A 14,968-nucleotide genomic window follows, 5' to 3' on the forward strand; every position below is an offset into this window, starting at 1 on the left:
ACTTATAAGTCACCTATATGTCTAACCTTTACCTGGTAAAGGATAGGTGCAAAGTTACTTAGTGTGAGGGCACCCTGGCACTAGCCAAGGTGCCCCCACATTGTTCAGAGCCAATTCCCTGAACTTTGTGAGTGCGGGGACACCATTACACGCGGGCACTACATATAGGTCACTACCTATATGTAGCTTCACAATGGTAACTCCGAATATGGCCATGTAACATGTCTATGATCATGGAATTGCCCCCTCTATGCCATCCTGGCATAGTTGGCACAATCCCATGATCCCAGTGGTCTGTAGCACAGACCCTGGTACTGCCAGACTGCCCTTCCTGGGGTTTCCCTGCAGCTGCTGCTGCTGCCAACCCCTCAGACAGGCAGCTGCCCTCCTGGGGTCCAGCCAGGCCTGGCCCAGGATGGCAGAACAAAGAACTTCCTCTGAGAGAGGGTGTGACACCCTCTCCCTTTGGAAAATGGTGTGAAGGCAGGGGAGGAGTAGCCTCCCCCAGCCTCTGGAAATGCTTTGTTGGGCACAGAGGTGCCCAATTCTGCATAAGCCAGTCTGCACCGGTTCAGGGACCCCTTAGCCCCTGCTCTGGCGCGAAACTGGACAAAGGAAAGGGGAGTGACCACTCCCCTGACCTGCACCTCCCCTGGGAGGTGTCCAGAGCTCCTCCAGTGTGCTCCAGACCTCTGCCATCTTGGAAACAGAGGTGCTGCTGGCACACTGGACTGCTCAGAGTGGCCAGTGCCACCAGGTGACGTCAGAGACTCCTGCTGATAGGCTCCTTCAGGTGTTAGTAGCCTATCCTCTCTCCTGGGTAGCCAAACCCTCTTTTCTGGCTATTTAGGGTCTCTGTCTCTGGGGAAACTTTAGATAACGAATGCATGAGCTCAGCCGAGTTCCTCTGCATCTCCCTCTTCACCTTCTGATAAGGAAACGACCGCTGACCGCGCTGGAAGCCTGCAAACCTGCAACATAGTAGCAAAGACGACTACTGCAACTCTGTAACGCTGATCCTGCCGCCTTCTCGACTGTTTTCCTGCTTGTGCATGCTGTGGGGGTAGCCTGCCTCCTCTCTGCACCAGAAGCTCCGAAGAAATCTCCCGTGGGTCGACGGAATCTTCCCCCTGCAACCGCAGGCACCAAAAAGCTGCATTACCGGTCCCTTGGGTCTCCTCTCAGCACGACGAGCGAGGTCCCTCGAATCCAGCGACGCTGTCCAAGTGACCCACACAGTCCAGTGACTCTTCAGCCCAACTTTGGTGGAGGTAAGTCCTTGCCTCACCTCGCTGGGCTGCATTGCTGGGAACCGCGACTTTGCAGCTACTCCAGCCCCTGTGCACTTCCGGCGGAAATCCTTTGTGCACAGCCAAGCCTGGGTCCACGGCACTCTAACCTGCATTGCACGACTTTCTAAGTTGGTCTCCGGCGACGTGGGACTCCTTTGTGCAACTTCGGCGAGCACCGTTTCACGCATCCTCGTAGTGCCTGTTTCTGGCACTTCTCCGGGTGCTACTTGCTTCAGTGAGGGCTCTTTGTCTTGCTCGACGTCCCCTCTCTCTTCAGTTCCAATTTGCGACCTCCTGGTCCCTCCTGGGCCCCAGCAGCGTCCAAAAACGCCAAACGCACGATTTGCGTGTACCAAGGCTTGTTGGCGTCCTTCCGGCGGAAAAACACTTCTGCACGACTCTCCAAGGCGAGGTGGATCCGTCCACCAAAGGGGAAGTCTCTAGCCCTTTTCGTTCCTGCAGAAACCTCAGCTTCTTCTGTCCAGTCGAAGCTTCTTTGCACCCGCAGCTGGCATTTCCTGGGCATCTGCCCATCTCCGACTTGCTTGTGACTTTTGGACTTGGTCCCCTTGTTCCACTGGTACCCTAGATTGGAAATCCACAGTTGTTGCATTGCTGGTTTGTGTCTTTCCCGCATTATTCCTCTAACCCGACTATTTTGTCCTTAGGGGAACTTTAGTGCACTTTGCACTCACTTTTCAGGGTCTTGGGGAGGGTTATTTTGCTAACTCTCACTATTTTCTAATAGTCCCAGCGACCCTCTACAAGGTCACATAGGTTTGGGGTCCATTCGTGGTTCGCATTCCACTTTTAGAGTATATGGTTTGTGTTGCCCCTATCCCTATGTTTCCCCATTGCATCCTATTGTAACTATACATTGTTTGCACTGTTTTCTAAGACTATACTGCATATTTTTGCTATTGTGTATATATATCTTGTGTATATTTCCTATCCTCTCACTGAGGGTACACTCTAAGATACTTTGGCATATTGTCATAAAAATAAAGTACCTTTATTTTTAGTATAACTGTGTATTGTGTTTTCTTATGATATTGTGCATATGACACTAAGTGGTACTGTAGTAGCTTCACACGTCTCCTAGTTCAGCCTAAGCTGCTCTGCTAAGCTACCATTATCTATCAGCCTAAGCTGCTAGACACCCTATACACTAATAAGGGATAACTGGGCCTGGTGCAAGGTGCAAGTACCCCTTGGTACTCACTACAAGCCAGTCCAGCCTCCTACAGTTACACCCTCTCCCTTTGGAAAATGGTGTGAAGGCAGGGGAGGAGTAGCCTCCCCCAGCCTCTGGAAATGCTTTCTTGGGCACAGATGTGCCCAATTCTGCATAAGCCAGTCTACACCGGTTCAGGGGACCCCTTAGCCCTGCTCTGGCGCGAAACTGGACAAAGGAAAGGGGAGTGACCACTCCCCTGACCTGCACCTCCCCTGGGAGGTGTCCAGAGCTCTTCCAGTGTGCTCCAGACCTCTGCCATCTTGGAAACAGAGGTGCTGCTGGCACACTGGACTGCTCTGAGTGGCCAGTGCCACCAGGTGACGTCAGAGACTCCTTGTGATAGGCTCCTTCAGGTGTTGCTAGCCTATCCTCTCTCCTAAGTAGCCAAACCCTCTTTTCTGGCTATTTAGGGTCTCTGTCTCTGGGGAAACTTTAGATAACGAATGCAAGAGCTCATCCGAGTTCCTCTGCATCTCTCTCTTCACCTTCTGCCAAGGAATCGACTGCTGACCGCGCTGGAAGCCTGCAAACCTGCAACATAGTAGCAAAGACGACTACTGCAACTCTGTAACGCTGATCCTGCCGCCTTCTCGACTGTTTTCCTGGTGGTGCATGCTGTGAGGGTAGTCTGCCTCCTCTCTGCACTAGAAGCTCCGAAGAAATCTCCCGTGGGTCGACGGAATCGTCCCCCTGCAACCGCAGGCACCAAAAAGCTGCCTTACCGGTCCCTTGAGTCTCCTCTCAGCACAACGAGCGAGGTCCCTCGAATCCAGCAACTCTGTCCAAGTGACCCCCACAGTCCAGTGACTCTTCAGTCCAAGTTTGGTGGAGGTAAGTCCTTGCCCCACCTCGCTAGACTGCATTGCTGGGAACCACGACTTTTGCAGCTACTCCGGCCCCTGTGCACTTCAGGCGGAAATCCTTTGTGCACAGCCAAGCCTGGGTCCACGGCACTCTAACCTGCATTGCACGACTTTCTAAGTTGGTCTCCAGCGATGTGGGACTCCTTTGTGTAACTTCGGGTGAGCACCGTTTCACGCATCCTTGTAGTGACTGTTTCTGGCACTTTTTCGGGTGCCACTTGCTGCTAAGAGGGCTCCTTTTCTTGCTCGACGTCCCCTCTACCTCCTGGTCCAATTTGCGACCTCCTGGTCCCTCCTGGCCCACAGCAACATCCAAAAACGCTGTCCGCATGATTTGCAGCTAGCAAGGCTTGTTGGCGTTCTTTTGGCAGGAAAACACTTCTGCACGACTCTACCAGGCGAGTGGAATCCGTCCTCCAAAGGGGAAGTCTCTAGCCCTTTGCGTTCCTGCAGAAACCGCAGCTTCTTCTGTCCAGTAGAAGCTTCTTTGCACCCGCAGCTGGCATTTCCTGGGCATCTGCCCATCTCCGACTTGCTTTTGACTTTTGGACTTGGTCCCCTTGTTCCACAGGTACCCCAGATTGGAAATCCAGCGTTGTTGCATTGTTGGTTTGTGTCTTTCCTGCATTATTCCTCTAACACGACTTCTTTGTCCTTAGGAGAACTTTAGTGCACTTTGCACTCACTTTTCAGGGTCTTGGGGAGGGTTATTTTTCTAAGTCTCACTATTTTCTAATAGTCCCAGCGACCCTCTACAAGGTCACATAGGTTTGGGGTCCATTCGTGGTTCGCATTCCACTTTTGGAGTATATGGTTTGTGTTGCCCCTATCCCTATGTTTCCCCATTGCATCCTATTGTAACTATACATTGTTTGCACTGTTTTCTAAGACTATACTGCATATTTTTGCTATTGTGTATATATATCTTGTGTATATTTCCTATCCTCTCACTGAGGGTACACTCTAAGATACTTTGGCATATTGTCATAAAAATAAAGTACCTTTATTTTTAGTATAACTGTGTATTGTGTTTTCTTATGATATTGTGCATATGACACTAAGTGGTACTGTAGTAGCTTCACACGTCTCCTAGTTCAGCCTAAGCTGCTCTGCTAAGCTACCATTATCTATCAGCCTATGCTGCTAGACACCCTATACACTAATAAGGGATAACTGGGCCTGGTGCAAGGTGCAAGTACCCCTAGGTACTCACTACAAGCCAGTCCAGCCTCCTACATGCAAGACTTAGCCCAAGCCTCTAGGAGGGTATCCTTAAAGGCCTCATTGAAAAGAAGGAGAGGATCAGGGGCAATCTAGTCACACTGCAGGACTTCTCTCCAGATGTTCGTTTTTACCTCCCTGGAGGGGAGGTGGAGTCCAAGGACTTCAGTTGCCATACGCGTAACCATGGCATAGCATACAGATTCTTACATGGGCAGACCAAGAGGAGAGAAAAGGGTTGTTTCTGGGGAAGTACCTAGCCCACTAGCTTCTTGCAAGACTTCATACCTATTTGTCAACTGCACAGGGCTGAGAAAACTCATCACCTTGGTCGTTACAGAGTCTGATCCAAAAAGAGATTGTAACAAATGTGCCTGTCTTGCTGGAAAGCAAGTGCAGAAACCTTGGTTAGATTCAGTTGTGACATTGGCCATAGTCAGACCGGAGTAGGGTCAGTATCTAAGAGGACAATCAGGGCCATCTCTCCAAAAGCTAAGTCAGCATTGACGTTCCAGTACCTGGAGTGGTCATGGGTGCCTGGGAAGGTGTCTGTACCCGGGCCTGGAGCTGTCATGGGTGCGCATTGGTAGACCAGGGCCTGGAGTAGTCATTGGTGCCAGGGAAAACATTGGTACTGGTGCTGAGGGTCGAAGTGGCTCTAAAGGTCCAGCTGGTGCCAAGGGCAAACTCACCAGCAGTAATCCAGGTGGAAGGCCTCTAGGTACTGTGGGGCCTGAAGTTGCACTAGAAAGAGTCGGCAGAGATCTGAAGAGCTGCATAGATGAATGGAACTCTGATCTGTTGCGGGTTGGTGGAAGGCCCGAGAAACTCGGTTGTGCCAGAACCAGCTGTGAGATCAGCTCCAAAATTCAGTTGACCTCAGGAACAGGAATGGGACTGGTGGTGCCACCCACGCGCTTTGACAGGGAAGTGGGAACAGAGCGAAGGAGAGGATAGCACTTTGACTCCTTATGTATTTTGCGCTTACCTGAGTATTTGGAGTACAACATAAAGTGGTCTTCAGAGCAGCACTGTCGACATCAGGAAAGGGTGCAAGACAAAGATCGCACTCTGGACTTGGAGCGGTCCTGACGATGTGTCTTCTTGTGCTTCATAAAGTTTTGTCTTGCGTTCCCTGATGGCCTTCGGGTTCATCAAAGCACACTCTCCACAGGTCTTGAAGTCATGGTTGGACCCCAGACTCCATAGACAAACCTAGTGAGGATCTGTCACAGACGTCTGTTTAAGGCAGCCCCTACAGGGTTTTAAACCTGTCATAGGTGTTGACATCCCTTGCACAATGTCAAAAAGTGTGGCGAACCATCACAAAAAGCTGTACCTGAGAGGCATGGGAAGCTCTGAATCTGCGTCTAGAGACATAGAAAGAAAGTAACTGATGTCAGCACACAGGAGTAGCACCTATTTGGGCCCCGCACGTCACTTCAGGAGTAGAACGGCATCAGTGCAGAGCCACACGAAGACACCTTCCGGCACGCAGATATACTGTGGATCCAGTCTGACACCTGAACAATCTGCAGCTGGAAAGCTCTATCAGAAATGTACTTATTTACTCACTAATGCATTCATAACTTTGTAGTAATGAGGTCATTTTCATATTAGGTGACTGAGAGAAAGATCCTCACTAAAATGATAGCAAAAAACATTTTGCAACCCACTGTGATGTGAATGCATTCCCTACGTGTCTGGAATGTAGATCATCATGGAAGCATCTCTGCTACCACAGGTCACTAGTGAACCAACACTAGACAGTGGAATTGGAAGAATGTCAAAATAAATAATTACATGACTGTTTTACATTTTAAAAATAGGGAATGGTTCTGATAAAGTTGGACTACGTACGCACCTGAGAAGAGGTATCCTGTAGTTTGGTCAAACCGTTTTCCAGTCTCTCCATTTTAGCAATCAGCTCTTTCCTCTTCATGGCGAGCAGATGCTGGTAAAGCTTGATTTGTTCAAGGAAGGTTTTTGGTGTTGTGTAGTTATAACGTCTCTCCGAAGCCAGATAGACCTTTGACATCTCATTTGCAGTTTTATGAACATAGGCCATGAAGAGACTGATGGAGCTCTTCACTTCAGGCTATAAAGCAAAACAAACATAAAGCAATCTTTTGCAATTGAAGCACACAATTAGGGCATTGCTATGAGGTGAGGTATTCAAATGGGGCAATTTACTATAGCCTGCTACCAACGGCTATACCGGTTTTTAAAGGCCTTGAAACTAAGTTATAGGCCTGGGCAGCAGGCAAGGGTATATAACGAGTGAGCAGGCCTTTAACAACCGGTATAGCCCAAGGCAGATGGGCTAAGAGGCAATTAGAACATTTCACGCACTGAGGATAGAATTTTCTAAATGAAATGGGGAGAAACAGAAAGTCAAACATTGGAATGTTGGAGCCAAAGACTTAAACCAGCCAATATTTTTCCTGACCTGAGCCACTACATTGTCTTCAATGGTGCTCCCAGAATTTCAATGTTCTGAAAAGCGTTATATATGTTTTTCACATCAGAAACACTGTTGCTGAATACCAATGGCTCCTCAGGTTTATAAAAATAAATAATTTACTGCTTACCTCATTGATGAATATGTTTAGTTACTTTGATTTATATCAATTCAAGAAGTGTGCTGCCTAATTTGTTTCTGTTAAAGAATACATACTCTTTCTAGTTGTTTTCAATATAGCGAGTACATCAAGCAGTGAGGATTTCAGTGTTGTTGAGGGTGACTGGGGGTTAGTGGGTTACCTTTTCAATGTATATTGATGTAATTTGGCATCTTAAAAGTACACATCTGAGTAGTGTTTGCTAAGACATGAATTCTCATTTATTTTCTATTTATTGTCACAGAAGACCAGCGATAAGATACTGGAATACTTACTTTTCATAATATTTCTTTTGGTGAATACCATTTCTTCTCACAGATTCATCATGCTGTGAATATTATAGGAAGCATTAAAGCTACCTTTGATTAGAATGGAGTCCATCCATGCACAAAACAAGTGAGGCAATGCCAACTGTAAGAAATCATCTTATTATTGGCATGTATGTCAATCGAGGTTTTAGGACAACACAGGCTTAAATATATTTACAATTAATATATAGGGACAGAGCCTAGACTCCGACTGTATGGCTGCCTTCCCTCGGAACTGAACAGATCGGGTTCTGTTGCTGGCTTTAATCCAGTTTACAATCCTGCCACTGTACTGCAGACGCCCCAGAGAGAGCCGGGGTACACTGTGAAGACTATAATTAAGAAAGTAGACAAGGTGGAAAGTTGGTCTCTGCAGTGAAGGAGCTGCCCGAGAAAATAGAGCCTAGGGTTTCTGGTTTAGAAACAGATGTCCAGCTGGCAAAAAATAAAGAGCTTCATCTTGACAATCGGACAGATATCCTTAAGTCTCTGCCACAAGAACAAGATGATCTCAGAACAAAGGTGGAAAATGTGCAAAGAAAATCCCTTAACCGTACCCAGAAATCGCTCAATGCCTCCTCACATCTCTTTGTTTGAGAAAGTGCAACCCTTTTTTTACAAGAAGACTTGGATTCTATCCAGTAACGAAAGGAACATCAGTGAAGAAAGCATATAGCAAAGAGGTGTCCCTCTGATAGGGGAACAGTCATAGCAATACTTTATGACTCCTTACAATGGGGGGAAGAAGATTATCTCTCTTTCTGGATTTTGGAGACATTCTACAACATAAGAGAAGTCAGATCCAGCCCCTCTGCAAGGAGCTGGTCAAAATGGGTGTGAGCAACAAGAGAAACCCCAAGAGTTTCATGGTGATGTTGGGCTCTGCCTCATTCCCTTGCCCGACTGATGGACCAGAAGAGGTGTTAATCCCTTAGGTGATTTTAGTGCACCTTGCTGTGAGAAAGTAGCCTCTTTCTAGCCTTGTTACCCCCACTTTTGGCCTGTTTGTGAGTATATGTCAGGGTGTTTTCACTGTCTCACTGGGATCCTGCTAGCCAGGGCCCAGTGCTCATAGTAAAAACCTTATGTTGTCAGTATGTTTGTTATGTGTCACTGGGACCCTGCTAGCCAGGACCCCAGTGCTCATAAGTTTGTGGCCTATATGTATGTGTTCCCTGTGTGATGCCTCACTGTCTCACTGAGGCTCTGCTAACCAGAACCTCAGTGGTTATGCTCTCTCTGCTTTCCAAATTTGTCACTAACAGGCTAGTGACTAAATTTACCAATTCACATTGGCATACTGGTACACCCATATAATTCCCTAGTATATGGTACTGAGGTACCCAGGGTATTGGGGTTCCAGGAGATCCCTATAGGCTGCAGCATTTCTTTTGCCACCCATAAGGAGCTCTGACAATTCTTACACAGGCCTGCCAGTGCAGCCTGAGTGAAATAACATCCACATTATTTCACAGCCATTTACCACTGCAATTAAGTAACTTATAAGTCACCTATATGTCTAACCTTCACCTGGTGAAGGTTAGGTGCAAAGTTACTTAGTGTGTGGGCACCCTGGCACTAGCCAAGGTGCTCCCACATAGTTCAGGGCAAATTCCCCAGACTTTGCGAGTGCGGGGACACCATTACACGCGTGCATAGGTCACTATGGCAACTCCGAACATGGCCATGTAACATGTCTAAGATCATGGAATTGTCACCCCAATGCCATTCTGGCATTGGGGGTGACAATTCCATGATCCCCCGGGTCTCTAGCACAGAACCCGGGTACTGCCAAACTGCCTTTCCAGGGTTTGCACTGCAGCTGCTGCTGCTGCTAGCCCCTCAGACAGGTTTCTGCCCCCATGGGGTCTATGCAGCCCTGGCCCACGAAGGCAGAACAAAGGACTTCCTCTGAGAGAGGGTGTAACACCCTCTCCCTTTAGAAATAGGTGTGAGGGCTGGGGAGGAGTAGCCTCCCCCAGCCTCTGGAAATGCTTTGATGGGCACAGATGGTGCCCATCTCTGCATAAGCCAGTCTACACCGGTTCAGGGATCCCCCAGCCCTGCTCTGGTGTGAAACTGGACAAAGGAAAGGGGAGTGACCACTCCCCTGGCCTGCACCTTCCAGGGGAGGTGCCCAGAGCTCCTCCAGTGTGTCCCAGACCTCTGCCATCTTGGAAACAGAGGTGTCTGTGGCACACTGGACTGCTCTGAGTGGCCAGTGCCAGCAGGTGAAGTTAGAGGCTCCTTCTGATAGGCTCTTACCTCTCTTGGTAGCCAATCCTCCTTCCTAGGTAGCCAAACCTCCTTTTCTGGCTATTTAGGCTCTCTGCTTTAGGGAATTCTTCAGATAACGAATGCAAGAGCTCACCAGAGTTCCTCTGCATCTCCCTCTTCACCTTCTGCCAAAGGATCGACCGCTGACTGCTCAGGACGCCTGCAAAACCGCAACAAAGTAGCAAGACGACTACTAGCAACCTTGTATCGCTTCATCCTGACGGTTTTCTCGACTGTTTCCAGGTGGTGCATGCTCTGGGGGTAGCCTGCCTACTTCTTCCACCAGGAGCTCTGAAGAAATCTCCCGTGGGTCGACAGAATCTTCCCCCTGCAACCGCAGGCAACAAAAGACTGCATCACCGGTCCTGTGGGTCCCTGGAACTCAGCAACTCTGTCCAAGTGACTCTCACAGTTCAGTGACTCTTCAGTCCAAGTTTGGTGGAGGTAAGTCCTTGCCTCCCCACGCCTGACTGCATTGCTGGGTACCGGTGATTTGCAGCTGCTCCGGCTCCTGTGCACTCTTCCAGGATTTCCTTCGTGCACAGCCAAGCCTGGGTCCCAGACAGTCTAACCTGCAGTGCACAACCTTCTGAGTTGTCCTCCGGCGTCGTGGGACTCCCTTTTGTGACTTCGCGTGGACTCCAGTTCACTCCACTTCTAAGTGCCTGTTCTGGTACTTCTGCGGGTGCTGCTTGCTTTTGTGAGGGCTCCCTGACGTTCTGGGCGCCCCCTCTGTCTCCTCATCCAAGTGGCGACATCCTGGTCCCTCCTGGGCCACAGCAGCATCCAAAAAACCCAACCGCGACCCTTGCAGCTAGCAGGGCTTGTTTGCGGTCTTTCTGCGTGGGAACACCTCTGCAAACTTCTTCACGACGTGGGACATCCATCCTCCAAAGGGGAAGTTCCTGGTCCTCTTCGTTCTTGCACAACACCAAGCTTCTTCCATCCGGTGGCAGCTTCCTTGCACCCTCAGCTGGCATTTCCTGGGCTCCTGCCCACTCTCAACACTGTCGCGACTCTTGGACTTGCTCCCCTTGTCTTACAGGTACTCAGGTCCGGAAATCCACTGTTGTTGCATTGCTGGTGTTGGGTTTCCTTGCAGAATCCCCTTATCACAACTTCTGTGCTCTCTTGGGGTTGTAGGTGCCCTTCACACCTACCTTTCAGGGTCTTGGGTTGGGCTATTTTTCTAACCCTCACTGTTTTCTTACAGTCCCAGCGACCCTCTACAAGCTCACATAGGTTTGGGGTCCAGTTGTGGTTCGCATTCCACTTTTGGAGTATATGGTTTGTGTTGCCCCTATACCTATGTGCTCCTATTACAATCTATTGTAACTTTACCCTGCTTGCATTACTTCCTTTTGCTATTACTGCATATTTTTGGTATTGTGTACATATATCTTGTGTATATAACTTATCCTCATACTGAGGATACTCACTGAGATACCTTTGGCATATTGTCATAAAAATAAAGTACCTTTATTTTTAGTACTTCTGTGTATTGTGTTTTCTTATGATATTGTGCATATGACACCAGTGGTATAGTAGGAGCTTTACATGTCTCCTAGTTCAGCCTAAGCTGCTTTGCCATAGCTACCTTCTATCAGCCTAAGCTGCTAGAAACACCTCTTCTACACTTATAAGGGATAACTGGACCTGGCACAAGGTGTAAATACCTCTGGTACCCACTACAAGCCAGGCCAGCCTCCTACATTGGTTGTGCAGTGGTGGGATAAGTACTTGTAACTTGTAACGGGAACTTGCAACTGTTGTTGCATTGCTGGTGTTGGTTTTCCTTGCAGAACCCGCCAGTCACGACTTTTGTGCTCTCTGGGGGTTGTAGGTGCACTTTACACCTACCTTTCAGGGTCTTGGGGTGGGCTATTTTTCTAACCCTCACTGTTTTCTTACAGTCCCAGCAACCCTCTACAAGCTCACATAGGTTTGGGGTCCATTTGTGGTTTACATTCCACTTTTGGAGTATTATGGTTTGTGTTGCCCCTATACCTATGTGCTCCTACTGCAATCTTGTAGGAAGTTGGCTCTGTATGTACTATTTCAAAGTAGGAAATAGCATGCACAGAGTCCAAGGGTTCCCCTTAGAGGTAAGATAGTGGCAAAAAGAGATAATTTTAATGCTCTATGTTGTGGTAGTGTGGTCGAGCAGTAGGCTTATCAGTGGGTAGTGTTAAGCATTTGTTGTACACACACAGGCAATAAATGAGGAACACACACTCAATGACAATTCCAGGCCAATAGGTTTTTGTATAGAAAAATATATTTTCTTAGTTTATTTTAAGAACCACAGGTTCAAGATTTACAAAAAATACTTTAAATGAAAGGTATTTCACTTAGGAACTTTAGGAACTTTGAATTAGCAAAATAGCATATACAGTTTTCACACAAATGGCAATAAGCTATTTTAAAACTAGACAGTGCAGTTTTCAACAGTTCCTGGGGGAAGTAAGTGTTTGTTAGTTTTGCAGGTAAGTAAACCACCTACAGGGTTCAAAGTTGGGTCCAAGGTAGCCCACCGTTGGGGGTTCAGGGCAACCCCAAAGTTACCACACCAGCAGCTCAGGGCCGGTCAGGTGCAGAGGTCAAAGTGGTGCTCAACACGCATAGGCTTCAATGGAGAAGGGGGTGCCCCGGTTCCAGTCTGCCAGCAGGAAAGTACCCGCGTCTTCGGAGGGCAGACCAGGGGGGTTTTGTAGGGCACCGGGGGGGACACAAGTCAGCACAAAAAGTACACCCTCAGCGGCACGGGGGCGGCCGGGTGCAGTGTGCAAACAGGCGTCGGGTTCGCAATAGGTTTCAATGGGAGACCAAGAGGTCTCTTCAGCGATGCAGGTAGGCAAGGGGGGGCTCCTCGGGGTAGCCACCACCTGGGCAAGGGAGAGGGCCACCTGGGGGTCACTCCTGCACTGGAGGTCAGATCCTTCAGGCCCTGGGGGCTGCGGTGCAGTGTCTTTACCAGGTGTCGGATCTTTGGAGCAGGAAGTCGCGGTCAGGGGGAGCCTCGGGATTCCCTCTGCAGGCGTCGCTGTGGGGGATCAGGGGGGTCAACTCTGGCTACTCACGGTCTCGCAGTCACCGGGGAGTCATCCCTGTAGTGTTTGTTCTCCACAAGTCGAGCCGGGGGTGTCGGGTGCAGAGTGCAAAGTCTCACGCTTCTGGCAGGAAACGTGTGTTGTTTCAAAGTTGCTTCTTTGTTGCAAAGTTGCAGTCTTTGTGGAGCAGAGCCGCTGTCCTCGGGATTCTTGGTCCTTCTAGATGCATGGTAGTCCTCGGAGGCTTCAGAGGTCGCTGGACCCTGTGGAAAGCGTCGCTGGAGCAGTGTCTTTAGAAGTGGGGAGACAGGCCGGTAGAGCTGGGGCCAAAGCAGTTGGTGTCTCCGTCTTCTCTGCAGGTTTTTCAGCTCAGCAGTCCTTCTTCGTCTTAGGTTGCAGGAATCTAGTTTCCTACATTCTGGGGGCCCCTAAATACTGAATTTAGGGGTGTGTTTAGGTCTGGGAGGGCAGTAGCCAATGGCTACTGTCCTTGAGGGTGGCTACACCCTCTTTGTGCCTCTTACCTGAGGGGAGGGGGGCACATCCCTATTCCTATTGGGAGAATCCTCCAAAATCAAGATGGAGGATTTCTAAAGGCAGGGGTCACCTCAGCTCAGGACACCTTAGGGGCTGTCCTGACTGGTGGGTGACTCCTCCTTGTTTTTCTCATTATCTCTCCTGGACTTGCCACCAAAAGTGGGGGCTGTGTCCAGGGGGTGGGCATCTCCACTAGCTGGAGTGCCCTGGGGTATTGTAACACGAAGCCTGAGCCTTTGAGGCTCACTGCTAGGTGTTACAGTTCCTGCAGGGGGGAGGTGTGAAGCACCTCCACCCAGAGCAGGCTTTTGTTTCTGTCCTCAGAGAGCACAAAGGCCCTCACCACATGGGGTCAGAAACTCGTCTCTCAGCAGCAGGCTGGCACAGACCAGTCAGTCCCGCACTGAACAATTGGGTAAAATACAGGGGGCATCTCTAAGATGCCCTCTGTGTGCATTTTTTTAAAATAAATCCAACACTGGCATCAGTGTGGGTTTATTATTCTGAGAAGTTTGATACCAAACTTCCCAGTATTCAGTGTAGCCATTATGGAGCTGTGGAGTTCGTTTTTGACAGACTCCCAGACCATATACTCTAATGGCTACCATGCACTTACAATGTCTAAGGTTTTGCTTAGACACTGTAGGGGCATAGTGCTCATGCACCTATGCCCTCACCTGTGGTATAGTGCACCCTGCCTTAGGGCTGTAAGGCCTGCTAGAGTGGTGACTTACCTATGCCACAGGCAGTGTGAGGTTGGCATGGCACCCTGAGGGGAGTGCCATGTCTACTTAGTCATTTTCTCCCCACCAGCACACACAAGCTGGCAAGCAGTGTGTCTGTGCTGAGTCAGGGGTCCCTAGTGTGGCATAAGACATGCTGCAGCCCTTAGAGACCTTCCCTGGCATCAGGGCCCTTGGTACCAGGGGAACCACTTACAAGGGACATACCTGGGTGCCAGGGTTGTGCCAATTGTGGAGACAATGGTACATTTTAGGTGAAGGAACACTGGTGCTGGAGCCTGGTTAGCAGGGTCCCAGCACACTTCTCTGTCAAGTCAGCATCAGTATCAGGCAAAAAGTGGGGGGTAATTGCAACAGGGAGCCATTTCCTTACAAATCTATTGTAACTTTACACTGCTTGCATTACTTTTCTTGCTATAACCTGCATAATTTTGGTTTGTGTACATATATCTTGTGTATATTTGTCATCCTCATACTGAGGGTACTCACTGAGATACTTTTGGCATATTGTCATAAAAATAAAGTACCTTTATTTTTAGTATATCTGTGTATTGTGTTTTCTTATGATATTGTGCATATGACACCAGTGGCATAGTTGGAGCTTTGCATGTCTCCTAGTTCAGCCTAAGCTGCTCTGCTATAGCTACCTTCTATCAGCCTAAGCTGCTAGAAACACCTCTTCTACACTAATAAGGGATAACTGGACTTGGCACAATGTGTAAGTACCCCTTGGTACCCACTACAAGCCAGGCCAGCCTCCTACACTTGCCAGACCTGTTTGTTTGTAAAGCACTCTAAATGACAATGAATTATATATGT

At 48.8% G+C, this 14,968-nt stretch overlaps 1 protein-coding gene across 1 annotated transcript in view; it reads right to left on the bottom strand.

Moving 5' to 3' along the window:
- The window catches only part of DNAH17 (dynein axonemal heavy chain 17), a 7,556,186-nt gene that overhangs the window by 873,693 nt on the left and 6,667,525 nt on the right, over positions 1–14,968 (bottom strand). Inside the window, exon 44 of the mRNA XM_069201738.1 lies at positions 6,478–6,711. Within this exon, the coding sequence (XP_069057839.1) occupies positions 6,478–6,711 (234 nt within the window). The remainder of the gene's footprint in view (positions 1–6,477; positions 6,712–14,968) is intronic.

This window comes from Pleurodeles waltl, chromosome 7 (genome assembly GCF_031143425.1).
Source record: "Pleurodeles waltl isolate 20211129_DDA chromosome 7, aPleWal1.hap1.20221129, whole genome shotgun sequence".
In the NCBI taxonomy this organism is placed as follows: Eukaryota; Metazoa; Chordata; class Amphibia; order Caudata; family Salamandridae; genus Pleurodeles; species Pleurodeles waltl.